The 12,479-nt window shown below is 35.9% G+C and overlaps 1 protein-coding gene across 1 annotated transcript in view; it reads left to right on the plus strand.

The window, feature by feature from the left end:
• LOC125660040 (uncharacterized) overlaps positions 1 to 247 on the plus strand; it is a 34,609-nt gene extending 34,362 nt beyond the window's left edge. Inside the window, exon 9 of the mRNA XM_056149689.1 lies at positions 82 to 247. Within this exon, the coding sequence (XP_056005664.1) occupies positions 82 to 171 (90 nt within the window). The 3' untranslated portion in view covers positions 172 to 247. The remainder of the gene's footprint in view (positions 1 to 81) is intronic.
• Positions 248 to 12,479: the final 12,232 nt, after the last annotated feature.

Below are 12,479 nucleotides of genomic sequence, written 5' to 3' on the forward strand. Positions count from 1 at the left end.
ATTTCAAAGTCGTGTCTGTGGTCAGAAACAACATTCAAAAAGTTTGTACATTCTATAAGTTTGATTAATTATTCATTGTAGAGGGTGTTCGATAATCTGATTCCAGGGGAAACTGTTCCTGCCTCAGATCATTACGCCGTTGAGTTGTTAATAGAGACACCGTCACACTGATCATTAGCTAACAGCTGTTATATATCATGTTGACGATTAATATGCAAGAAAGAAACAAATACCTTTTTGAAAGAAACGTTTCATTTTCATTTTATACGTCCGTCTTTACACGGGAGGCATTATGTTATTGCGCTGTCCGTGCGTCTGTCCGTCAGTTTGACTTGTCCGTACGAGGTCTTGTTTTCAAACCTTTTTTCCGTAACAAATGCATGTAATATTACGGCTTTGCAATTTGATAACAACTTCTCTCTCAAGAAGCGTAAGAGTTAATTTGCATTTCAGCTGGACTGGTTCACCTTAACCTACTTTAGGGCTATAAGTAATTCAAACAGTTTTCCGGATTTTTTTTTCCGTTACAGATGCAAGATATTGCCCTGAAATTTAGTCACAAGCTTTCTCTCGGAGGAATACAAGCTCAGTTTGCATTTCAGCTGGATTGGCGCACCATGACCTACTTTAGTGCTAAAAGTAGGTCTAACAATTTTCCAGACTTTTTTCGTTATGGATACAGATAATGTCCTGAAATTTAGTCACAAGCTTCCTCTCAGTTGAATACAAGTTCAGTTTACATTTTAAGCTGGCTTGACCTACTTTCGGGCTAAAATATGTCAAACAGTTTTTTGGACTTTTTTCATTACAGATACAGATATTGCCCCGAAATTTAGTCACAGGCTTCTCCTTAGAGGAATACAAGTTCTGTTTGCATTTCAGTTATATTGGTCTGTCCGTTTGCCAGCCCATATATAAACATAATATTTCATTAAAATACATATATTTGCATTTTCAACCGTTTTGCTCTCCCAGTTGAAATATCAGAAGTTGCAAAATTCAGTAAACCTAGGAGCGATCTTAACTCGGTGATACTAACCTTTTTTCCTTTGTAAAATATTGTAAATGATTACGAATCTTCTCAATTTTTTCAATGGGTAACCTTGATTCCATAACCCCTGAATCAATCTCAATGCCATAGATAATAATGACCGTGGATGGTAAAACAGTTTTGTCATGTTTGATTGGTATACCAATTTCAGTACACATGGAAATAAATCGATTCAAATCCTTTTCACAATTTGTAGAACCCTTTCCACCAATGAAAAAAAATCATCTATCATACGAGACATTCCACCTACTTGAAATTTACTACACATGATCCACTGCAGGGCACAACTAAAAGTTTCAGAAATTCTACAACTACCTCCAGTCCCAATGGGTAGATATCTACCATAATAAAACATGCCTTCCTAGCAAATTCCTAACAATATGTAGCAACTAGGGTGTATGGGAATTATGCGAAAACCATCCTCTATGTCTGTCTTCGCCATAATACAGTTTTTTTTCCAAACCTTTTAACTAATTCTATTGCTGGAAAGATGGTATCATATTGAGCCTTAGCTGCCTCATCTGGGATAGGAGAATTAACCGAATATTGTAACGGAAAAGCCAAGTCAAGAATGAAGCGAAATTTCCCAGGAGTAGAGTTTGGCACCACACCTAATGGAGAACACACTAAATCAGGATAAGGCGGTTCTTGAAAAGGTCCCTGATTTCTTCCCCACTGAATTTCATGCTGTAACTTTTGTTTGACTTGTTCAAAGTGTTTACGTGCGGATGAATGACTATCACATGATCTAGCATTTGAGCATAAAGAGCATCCTAAGTCAAAGCCCTGTGAAAAACCGTCAATAGGATACTTTTTGTAGATTTTAATCATACCCTTTTAAAAGTTGACTTAACCGACTAGGATTTATTGGGCTGGGAAGGTTTTGGCTTTTGGGAGGTGGGTTGGGATTTGGTTTGATAACCAATGACTGGCTGAGATGGGGTTGTTTTTGCTTTAGTACATTGGAATCTTGGGTGGGGTTCTTTGATCCTGTTTCTGGTGCGGAATGTAGCAGTGGCAGTCCTGATTCTGGCACTGAGAGAGGGCATACTTCAGTGATCCTATTTCTGGTGCGGAATGTGTCAGTAGCAGTCCTGAGTCTGGCACTGAGAGAGGGCATACTTCAGGGATCCTGTTTCTGGTGCAGAATGTGTCAGTGGCAGTCCTGATTCTGGCACTGATGGAGGGCATACTTCAGTGATCCTGTTACTTGTGCAGAATGTGTCAGTTGCAGTCCTGAGTCTGGCATGAGAGAGAGCATACTTCAGGTGATCCTGCTTCATGTAATTGAATGGTGTTGGGTGGGGTAATTGTGATTTTCCTTTGACATTCTGTTTCTTCAAAATAGCATCTGCCAATTTGTCATAATCAATGTTTGTAGTAACCACATTATCAGTAGAATTTTCTTTTGTGACATGGGTGATGGCGGACACTCTCCTCTGTGAATTACCAATTATTCTTGATATTTTTTGTCTGGGTTCACTGGGAACCCCTGTTACTTGTTGCCTCCTTTACATCTCTGAAATAAATGTAAGAAAAATAAGTGAAACCCAAGAAAACATAATAGTTAATCCTCAGATAAACTGACATGAACTTTGAGGCCTTTTTAATGCTGTACATGAAGCTCAATGTATTTCCATGTTTATATAAATGATGAAATTTAATGAATGATATGGAAAATACCTGTCTAACTGTCATGATGTCAAGGAGATCCAAAGATTATAGGAATGATATTGGATCTTGGGCCTATATGCCCATTGATCAATGCAAAAAATCTGTTTGATCAAGAGATCCTACAAGATGAACAAAATACCCAACAAGAATCTGATCATGTGATCAAACAAAATGGGTTTATAAAGTACCGGATTACATAACCCCCAATTTACAAGAATAGCTCACAATATTCAGAAAATGGGTGCGATATTCATGATCGAACACAGATCATAGCAGTACTATTTCCAGAAATGTAGATATAACTCAGGTAATAGAGAAACCATTAACATGTTGTTTTTGCAAACATCTACAAGGCAAGAAAAGTTTAAATAAATAATAGATCATTAAAAACGATTACCCGAATATCCCCTTGGCAGCTCTTAAAACTGCTCTCTTGATGGGTATCAGGACAACTCGCCCCCAAGACAACTCGCCCCTTCATTGGGACAACTCGCCCCCTCTTCGGGACAACTCGCCCCCTCTCTTGAGATATCTACCTCCTTCATATCATACATGTTTACGATTATCATTTTTGGTCTAAATCCAAGAGGTGTTTTAGCAAAAAGTAATGAATTACTTATAGATAGTATATACATCACAGACAATAAGACGTGTTTACATAAACACCGAACTTCCTGTCTTTTTATGCAAGACGAAAGATTTTAGTGAAAATCCAGTGTTTGGGTTCAGTAAATTCATCATCACTTTTATTTACATGTAAAATATATAATTTCAGCGGAAACAATTTAAGTTAGCGTTTGGTATAGGGAGAGTATTAGCTTGATCTACAGCTGACGTAGTATAATTATCAATAATCTGCGTCTGTTGTTAAATCTAATTGTTTGATTTCCCCCAAGCTGTTATAATTTTACTTCAAACGCTATGCGGTACTCATCATCAGAGTTCTTTGCACTTCGAAATCGCCGCGTAAAAAGAATCAGTAAAGCAAAGCCGATATAAAATTTCTAAAATGGGAATTTTATTATTTTTCAACGGGAATTAGTTGAGAAACGCATTAAAAGATAATTACATGTATCAGAATATTCATGCTTCACCTTTACTCTTATGTATACTATATCGATAAAAAAAAAAAACCACACACATAAAAAAACCACTCAAACCCCCAAAACCCAAAATTTTCTCAGTATTGGAGACATTTAATCAATTACCTGAAGATCAGCAAATATAATTTTCCTTGCCAATTGATTTATGAAAAATATAACTTTTTCTGAAATGCAATAATCAAATCTGTGTATAATTCTATTAGAATTTACCATTCGTGTTAAAGTATGAAATAAAAAGACGTATCTCTATAGGGTTAAAAGTGTAAATAACACACACACACATAAAATAAAAATAAAATGTGATAATATATTTATATATAATATTGGGGGCGAGTTGTCTCAAGAGAAGGGGGCGACTTGTCCTAAGAGAGGGCGAGTTGTCTTGGGGGCGAGTTGTCCAGCATTCTCTTGATGCTCTGTAGGAATTTGTGCAAATGCTTGTTGTCTGTCTGAGTACATCGATTGTGAACCCCATCAGGAACGCTACAGAACTCCAAAATCCATGCTACCAATGGAAATGTACATTAAAATCACTATTTTCATCTGTCCAATTCTTCAACACATTGTTCAATTCAACCACTTTCTCATTATAAAAACCAATCTTTTTTCTCCAAAAGAATTATCCTATAATTACAGATTTCGTTTCAAATCCCATCACTAAATACAAAACTGCCGATATTTCTATATACTGTTCACAATGGTTTACCCATGTCCAAATAATTTCCTCCAATCTGAAGAAAAACAATGTCGGGGCCATCGCAAAAGTCGTAAATTGTGCATCTCTGGCCATCCGACTCTCTGCAGGTCCTCTCATGGCGCGAAATTCAACATGAAAAATTTCCATCCGCAGTCCCAAATTTCTATTTTTTGGGTCATTGTTCAAGTAATCTCTTAATCTACGTATAAACGACCACATGCAACCTTACTTCACGGAATTCATTATATTACAACTTGGACAGAAATAAACATCATATACGGCTGTAACCACCCACCCCCTTTCCCCAACTCTACAATTTGAAGAAATGTGCATTTCAAAAAGAATTGTCCGAATCCGGGTTAGAATTGATCCTCAGTACCTCCGTGCTTGTCGTAAGAGGCGATTAATTGGGGCGGTCCTTCGGATGTCATAGCAGGTATGGCACGATAAAGATCCCTACCTAGGCTAGCTGCTCAAAGGCCGTAAGCGCCGAGCATAGGCCTAAATTTTGCAGCGGGTATTCGTGACGTCTCCATATGAGTGAAAAATTCTCGAAAGGGACGTGAGTAATATTCGATAAATCAATCAGTCAAAAGTAGTTCTCCACAACATATTTTCATCATTGATATTTTACAACCTGATAAAACTCATGATAAAGAGTTTAGCACCGTAAGCTTTCCTATACCCTGCTATTTTATATGAAACTTAGGACTGTGCAAAAATATTTAGCCCAATCATATCTGTAAAAAAGGTGTTCACTTCGTCTACCACTGATTTCACAAAGAATGGTGTATATATATGTGTGTGTGTGTGTGTGTGTGTGTGTGTGTGTGTGAAAACTCCAGATTTGGCACCCAAAGTGGCTGAGCATTTTGGATAATATGAAAACCCACCCACTCACCCAACCCTGTAATCTTTGATGTGCCTCTGAATTTGACACATCAATTATGTTTGATTTATTTATATGTTGCATTTCTTATGTTTTCATCATTGAATAAATGTTACAAAATTCTTGCTTTTCTATGCTCGTGGTTTGGAAGTTGGAGTATATGGTTCCGTGAACATTATAGTACAGCTAAGCTCCTAGAAGTTATTGTATGTTGGATTTCTGTCTGATTTAAAGTATGAATAAGATTAAAGAAAAAAATATCGCACCTTGACATCCTCTTAAAGATGTACGTGCACATCATACATATACCAACAATTCATCTTATTTGCGATGCGAAAAGAAAAATAGATTCCCCCTGTATACCTTTTACCAACTGTAGAACTTTTACCATGTCAGGATACAAGGGCAACGTACAGGTATCGTGGATTACAAATTGAAGCAAAACCACCAGGAGACAAAATTAAAATGCCTTACAAAATAGTAATTCCTGAAGAAATAATTCAGGAAATTCAGGTCATCAATCTCCGATGACGTAACAACTGCACCGACGAGGAAACAGATTGATGAATAGGAAAAGACAGTTCAAACCCACCCATTCCTCATGTGAGAAAATATAGCATATTCCTCACAGCATTCCTCCCTATATAGATATAAGCATTCCTCGCATTGAATTCGTCAGTATCGAGATCATGTGAGATTGCAAAGCAAATTCCAGAATTCAATGCGAAGTTTGACCCAGATTCGATCGGTTGTGGAATTTTATACGCTCTATATATAATTGGATCTAACCTTGTTTTATGACCTTTAATAGTACACTTTAACAATTTCAGTTGGATAGTGAATTAGTGCGGAACATTGCGGGAAATTCGAAGGATATTTCGAACCGTTTTATTATTTACGGTGCTGCATAATGAATGCGGCTCCGACGCCATTTTGGGTGATTATTTAACCCAAGTGATTTCTGCAGAACAATCTACAGACAAACATACTGAATAAGATATGCATACAAGTCCACTTACATCTCGTAAGCGAGATGCACTTATTGAACATTCGTCGCAAGATGCCCATAAATGGGAATATGATAATTCCACGTCAGCAAACACAAAACATAATCAGTGTGTGGAACAAAACAGTAGTCACAACGCTGAGTTTGTTACTAAATCAATGTTCAGAAAATTCAGGAATGATCAAAACTCGTCTATAATGGCAACGAAGAAACCGTTGGACACATTAAACAATATGACTTATGTAGATGCTGAATCAATAGAAGAAAGTGATTCAGAATTAAGCCTATAGCTGAAAAAACGGGTAAAAGAAAGCACAACACTGAACGAAAAAGTGTGGAAAAAAAGGCCAAGACAAGCTCCAGTGTCCTTCCTCTTCACAATGCTACCACATCATCGCAGTCAGGATGTTTGTTGGGTTTTCTGTTGAACAAGAATAGAGAGGAGATGGTCGCTGATCCTTATCTAAACAAAAGTTTGAAGCAGAGTGACAGAAAATCTGGGAAAAAGAAATCGCGAATGAATGATGTTGAAATTGCAGTTAATCCAGCACCAGATTCAACTGAAGTTGGTCAAAAATCAAAAACGCCTAGATCCAAGAAAAAGCTAAAAATTTGCACCTCCCACTAGTTAAAGTAGAAGAAACCCCAAAGAAAAAAAACGACATTAAGATTTGACATGCCAGAAAATGAGACAGCGAAAAAGAGGAAAATGAAGTCACATTGTGACAGTTTATCAAAATGTGGGTCGGCAGACGTACACGTGAACACAGAGACAAGAGAACATCCAACAAGCCCCTGTGTTCAGACATGATTATAACCATGTCTATGATATGATAAAAAGACAATTCATTGAAATCCAGTCTCTTCAGCCTTCCGTGAATTCGCCGATCTGAGATGAAGACAGCGGAAGGTTGAAGCACAGTTATGATCCGGATATAAATTACATAATGTTTTTTCGTGATCATATAGATATTGATACTAATAATGAAAAAAGAAAATGTTTATACTCTTGCCTTTTGCATATCCTACGAAAGCATTACAGTATATTTACATTGTATCATATCAAATAAAACCTCAACACGAATTTTACTGATTTATGCATACTAACATCTTATCGAATACATTTGAATTTGAAATTTCGACGTACAACGGTGTGTCTAGTTTCAGTATATATCCATTGCGCCAGATCTACAAAATGAAAATATTTATGAATAAATTACACTCAAACCTGAAAGTAATCATTATGGTATGTTACAGAAACGTTAAAACACACATATGCTATAGTCCTGCAATACATGCATGCGATTTTTCTGAATACATGTATTTATGTATTCGTGAATGAAGTTCCTACGCTTGAAAATATCTTGGTCTTTGTGATTTTGGTTTACCATTCCTTACACCGTGTAAATGAAGGGAAACTTGGTAAAGGGTGCAATTCTACACCATACAATTAGTATACATGCATGTGTTGCAAAAAAAATGTACATGTAATAACCAGACATGTGTCGTCATTTCTAATGGGGGGGGGGGGGGGGGGTGCTACAACAGGGGGAAAATGGAAAATTGGATTCTTCAAAATTTCTTGCCATTCAAAATGATAATTAAACTAGAGCAAAGCTCGTTGCAAAGCAACGAGAGGTCTTCCGTCGTCGCTGTGTGACATAAAAACCTTAAACTTGACCATATGCTCTTGGGTCAGGTCCTAATGCAGCCTCAGTTAACATGAAAATCTCGTTAGGCAGAAAGATAGGGGGCTGTGCATAATACATATTGAGAGGGCACGGTCATAAATTGAAGCTTTTGTATTCTTCTGTAAAGCGCATTTCACGCCAGGGGCACGTGCCGAAGTTACATAATTTGGACCAGGAGTTCTGAATCAATGTTTAATCAAAGTCATTGTTTTTTAAACAATAAAACAACAAATCATTTGAAATGAGACTGGTCGGCCATGGGTTTCTGAATATTATATACGCATGTTTAGATTTGGTTTAATCATGATTATAAACTATTGATTTCAAAACATGTTCAGAAATAATTCGTTATGTTTGTAAAATGTATCCATTTTCTTTTTCACAACGAAGAATTTGAGTAAAGCTTGTGTGTTCAATTAAAGTAGTGTGAAATCACAGATCGCTACTCCAGCAGCGATGAATCTCCGATATTAAACACACATTCAATTAGACATGATTGAGAAACGAACTGTATATTAAATTGCAGATTTAAAATTGATGTCTGACTCAATGCTCTAGAGTTTTGAATTTAAAACAAATCAAACGTACATGTAAGATCAGGGACGTATAAAAAAGTATATACAATCCCGGAAAGACTGAATTATTCGAAAAATCCAATATGATCAAAAACATAACATTCTGTGTTATATTTAGGACGACAATGTTTACTTTGTGTACATGCTCTGGTTCACACGCGATGGTTCCCCGAGGCGGCTACGTAATTGTAAACAAAAACAAACCCGTGGTGTATGTAAGACTGAGTTATTCTATGCTTGAAGGTTTGTTTCTTCAATTAAATATATCGTTGTTATACCCCCCGCAACAAGTTGTGGGGGGGGGGGGGTATACTGGAATCGGGTTGTCCGTCTGTCTGTCCGTCCGTCCGTCCGTCCGTCCGTCCGTCTGTAGACGCAATGGTTTCCGGGCTCTAAAGCATTATCCTTTCCACTTACCGTCACCATATCATATATATGGACTACCCATGGGATGAAGATGTTCCCTATCGATTTTGGGGTCAAAAAGTCAAAGGTCACGCGCACTGGATATCAAAGTAGCAATATGGTTTCCATTTAAATCCTTTAACGGCTTTTTTCATCGCATGGAGATGCTGTGTTCCTAGATACCTTTTGGATCACAATACTGAAGTTTTACCTATTACCAACACCCTTTGGGAGATTGGGGTACGCGGGAGGTATTCTTAGTGAGCATTGCTAATAGTACCTCTTGTTTTAATAACAAACGTAGAAGAGAAAACCTTTTCCTCTTTTTTTTTCTTTGGAACGATTGGTTTATATTAAAGCTACTAAATAATAAAAAAAAGAAAGTTGTCGATAGATGATTTTTGAAGGAATCATAGATCATGTTAAAACCTTATTTTAAAAGAATATTAGCATTTCATGAAGTCAGATTTATCAATTAAAGCAAGTTTATTTAAGTCTTACGCATATTTTTCCCCCTTCACCTACCTAATGATACGGATACCTGTTTGCGGGTCAAGCCTTTTACTCATATATAACACAATACTCGAGCAAACTATTATGTTTATGAGATCAATAAGATGTTAAAGAACAACTTTTCCAACGAAAGCCATATCGAAATATTTACCGTTTTGGAGTTATAAAGCGAAAAATTTGAAGATCCGCAGATCCCTAATTTAAGGGGCCAGCCCCTTGTTGGGGATATCAAAAGAAAGCTCTTAATATTTTGTACAACTTTTGTTCTACACGTCTTAACAAAATATTTTTAGTTTAAAACATACAAAGAAAAATATGTGTAAATTTTTGCTCCTTTAGGCGTCCTAATTTTTTAACCCTGTCAACCACCATTTCGAACGCTGTCATCAAAAAACAAAAAACGATGTGCACAACTACAATGCTCCTACTTTTCATTTTCAATGCATTTTCTGCTCAAGCTTATACAGTCTCGGAGCCTTTGTCTGGAAACCAAAGCCCCTAAAATTTCATTCAAAGGGGAATAACTCGTGAACAGAAGGGAATATCTGAAATGTAGTACATGATTTTAAAATTGTTCTGTAAAGTTTATAAACCCTGAAAATTTGAGCGAAATCCATGCAGAAATGAGCGAGATATGAAGCTTCAAAGTTAGCGTCTAGGAAAGAGAAGGGGAAAAAAAAGAATAATAAGAATAATCTTAACCAGCACAATCAGTAGATCTTCCATTGATACGGAAGACCTTAAAAAGATCAACGAAAACAGCAATAAAATAAAACAAAAAACCCAAACAAACCAAGATGTTTTGTCCGATGTTCAAATTCCTAATGTGGTGGTGAGGGGTTAAAGAGTCTTTTACTTTGACTGCCTCAATAATTTCCCCCTACACTTCATTTTCTTCGATCGTTGGGGGTGGGATGGGGTGGTTAGAGTCCTCTACTATGAGCGCCTCATAATATCTTCATTTTCTTAATTGGTGGTGGTGTGTGTCTTCTACTATTATATCAGAACTTTCAAGTGGGGGGGGGGTGTCACCCAATATATCTGTTATTTGCATTACAAAATAACAAAAAAATGTATATTGTTATTAAAGGTGGGGGACAGGGACAGATACTCTTGTCCCCTCCCCTTGATTCTATGTGCTTGATAACGACGCATAATATGATAAACTCAATTAAGTACAATTTGCGTCGAGTTCAACACAGAATGTAATATCACAAAATGGCATAGATATATAAGATCTATTGAGCGCCAAATTAGCATAAAATGAAGTAAATGAAAATAACATTATTTAAAGATATGTTTAATTTTTAATTATTGCGTGTTTTAAATGAATCAAATAAATCTGTAGAGCAATATTGAGTTACTGTTCTCTTTTAGTGTATTAACAATATCATTTGTCTTAATAAGAGCACGATTATTACAAGATCATCGGTTGAATCCTCTCTCTCATATCATACACTCTTGCAGTGTTGTATATGCAAATTATATATGCATAAAGAATTTATGTACCTAAATGATTTCCTGATTTATAAATCTGCAATACTCTGACCAGTAAATCATACGGTATAAGGATTCATGCACAATACAGGGTAAATATTTTACTCTGATATTTCCCCCGATTGAAGATAGCTGATGGGCACGGGCTAAGAGTGTCGCAGTCTGTACAATGGACAATGGTATTTACTGTTGGAATACAACTGGAGTTTATCGTTTTGTTTCATGGATTATGCGGCATTATCATGTTATTAGCACCACGGTGCTAATAATATTTGACGTTGTTGACGTTATTGACGTAAATATATATAAACTTTATGAACTTTATTTATTGTGTTTCAATGAGAATTAAGCATTTTTTTTTGCATTTGTTCCGATGCACTCTCTAGTTATATTTTTAGAAATTACCTTATTCTCAATGAAACTTATAACGGAATAAATGTATCCATAGAAACTAAAATTTGGCTTGCAGGAAAGTACCATTTATTCTGTTATAGACAAGAAGAAAAATATCTTTAGAATTAATTTCATAACGGAATAAATGCCATATATTTAGATGAACAGTAATGAGTATTTGTATTTTATTCCGTTATAGACCATGTAAAGTAATGTTTCTGTAGAGTAAATTTGATAACGGAATAAATCGCATGTATTAAGATGAACAGTATTGCATATTTGCATTTTGCTTCGTTATAAACAAACATAAATGTTTCTGTACAGTTTATTTGATAACGGAATATAAACTCGAGATGAACTTTAATGCATATTTGCACTTTATTCCGTTATAGACAAGAAGAAATGTTTCTTCTAAAACTAATGTCACAACTGAATATATGATATGTATTAAGATGAACAGTAATGCAGATTTGCATTTTACTCCGTTATAAACAAAAAGAAATGTTTTTGTACAGTTAATTTGATAACGGAATATAAATTCAAGTTGAACTTTATTCTGTTATAGACAAGAATAAATGTTTCTCTTAAAATTAATGTCGCAACTTAATAAAGACCACGTATTAAGATGAACAGTAATGCATATTTGCATTTTATCAAAAGGGGGGGGGGGGGGCGCTTTGACTTAAATTGAGATGAATAAATGAAGTATTTGTAAATGAAAACAATAAATTCAAAATCATGTTGAGGTCCATGTCTTTCATTGCGTACGAAGGGCAGTGTATTTGATTTCATGTACAGGAGAAATGCATTTGTGTACATTTTTATCTAATGTTAATTATACAATTTATTGCATACAGGAACATTAATCGTTTGTCATCATGTCAATGTATTTCCATGTTCTCATTTTTGCACGGACTTTGAATTAAGTCCTTTTAAATGGCTGAAAACAGTCCTATACACTACCTGTACCTTTGATGGAAGGCAC

This window comes from Ostrea edulis, chromosome 9 (assembly GCF_947568905.1).
Source record: "Ostrea edulis chromosome 9, xbOstEdul1.1, whole genome shotgun sequence".
NCBI classification, from domain to species: domain Eukaryota; kingdom Metazoa; phylum Mollusca; class Bivalvia; order Ostreida; family Ostreidae; genus Ostrea; species Ostrea edulis.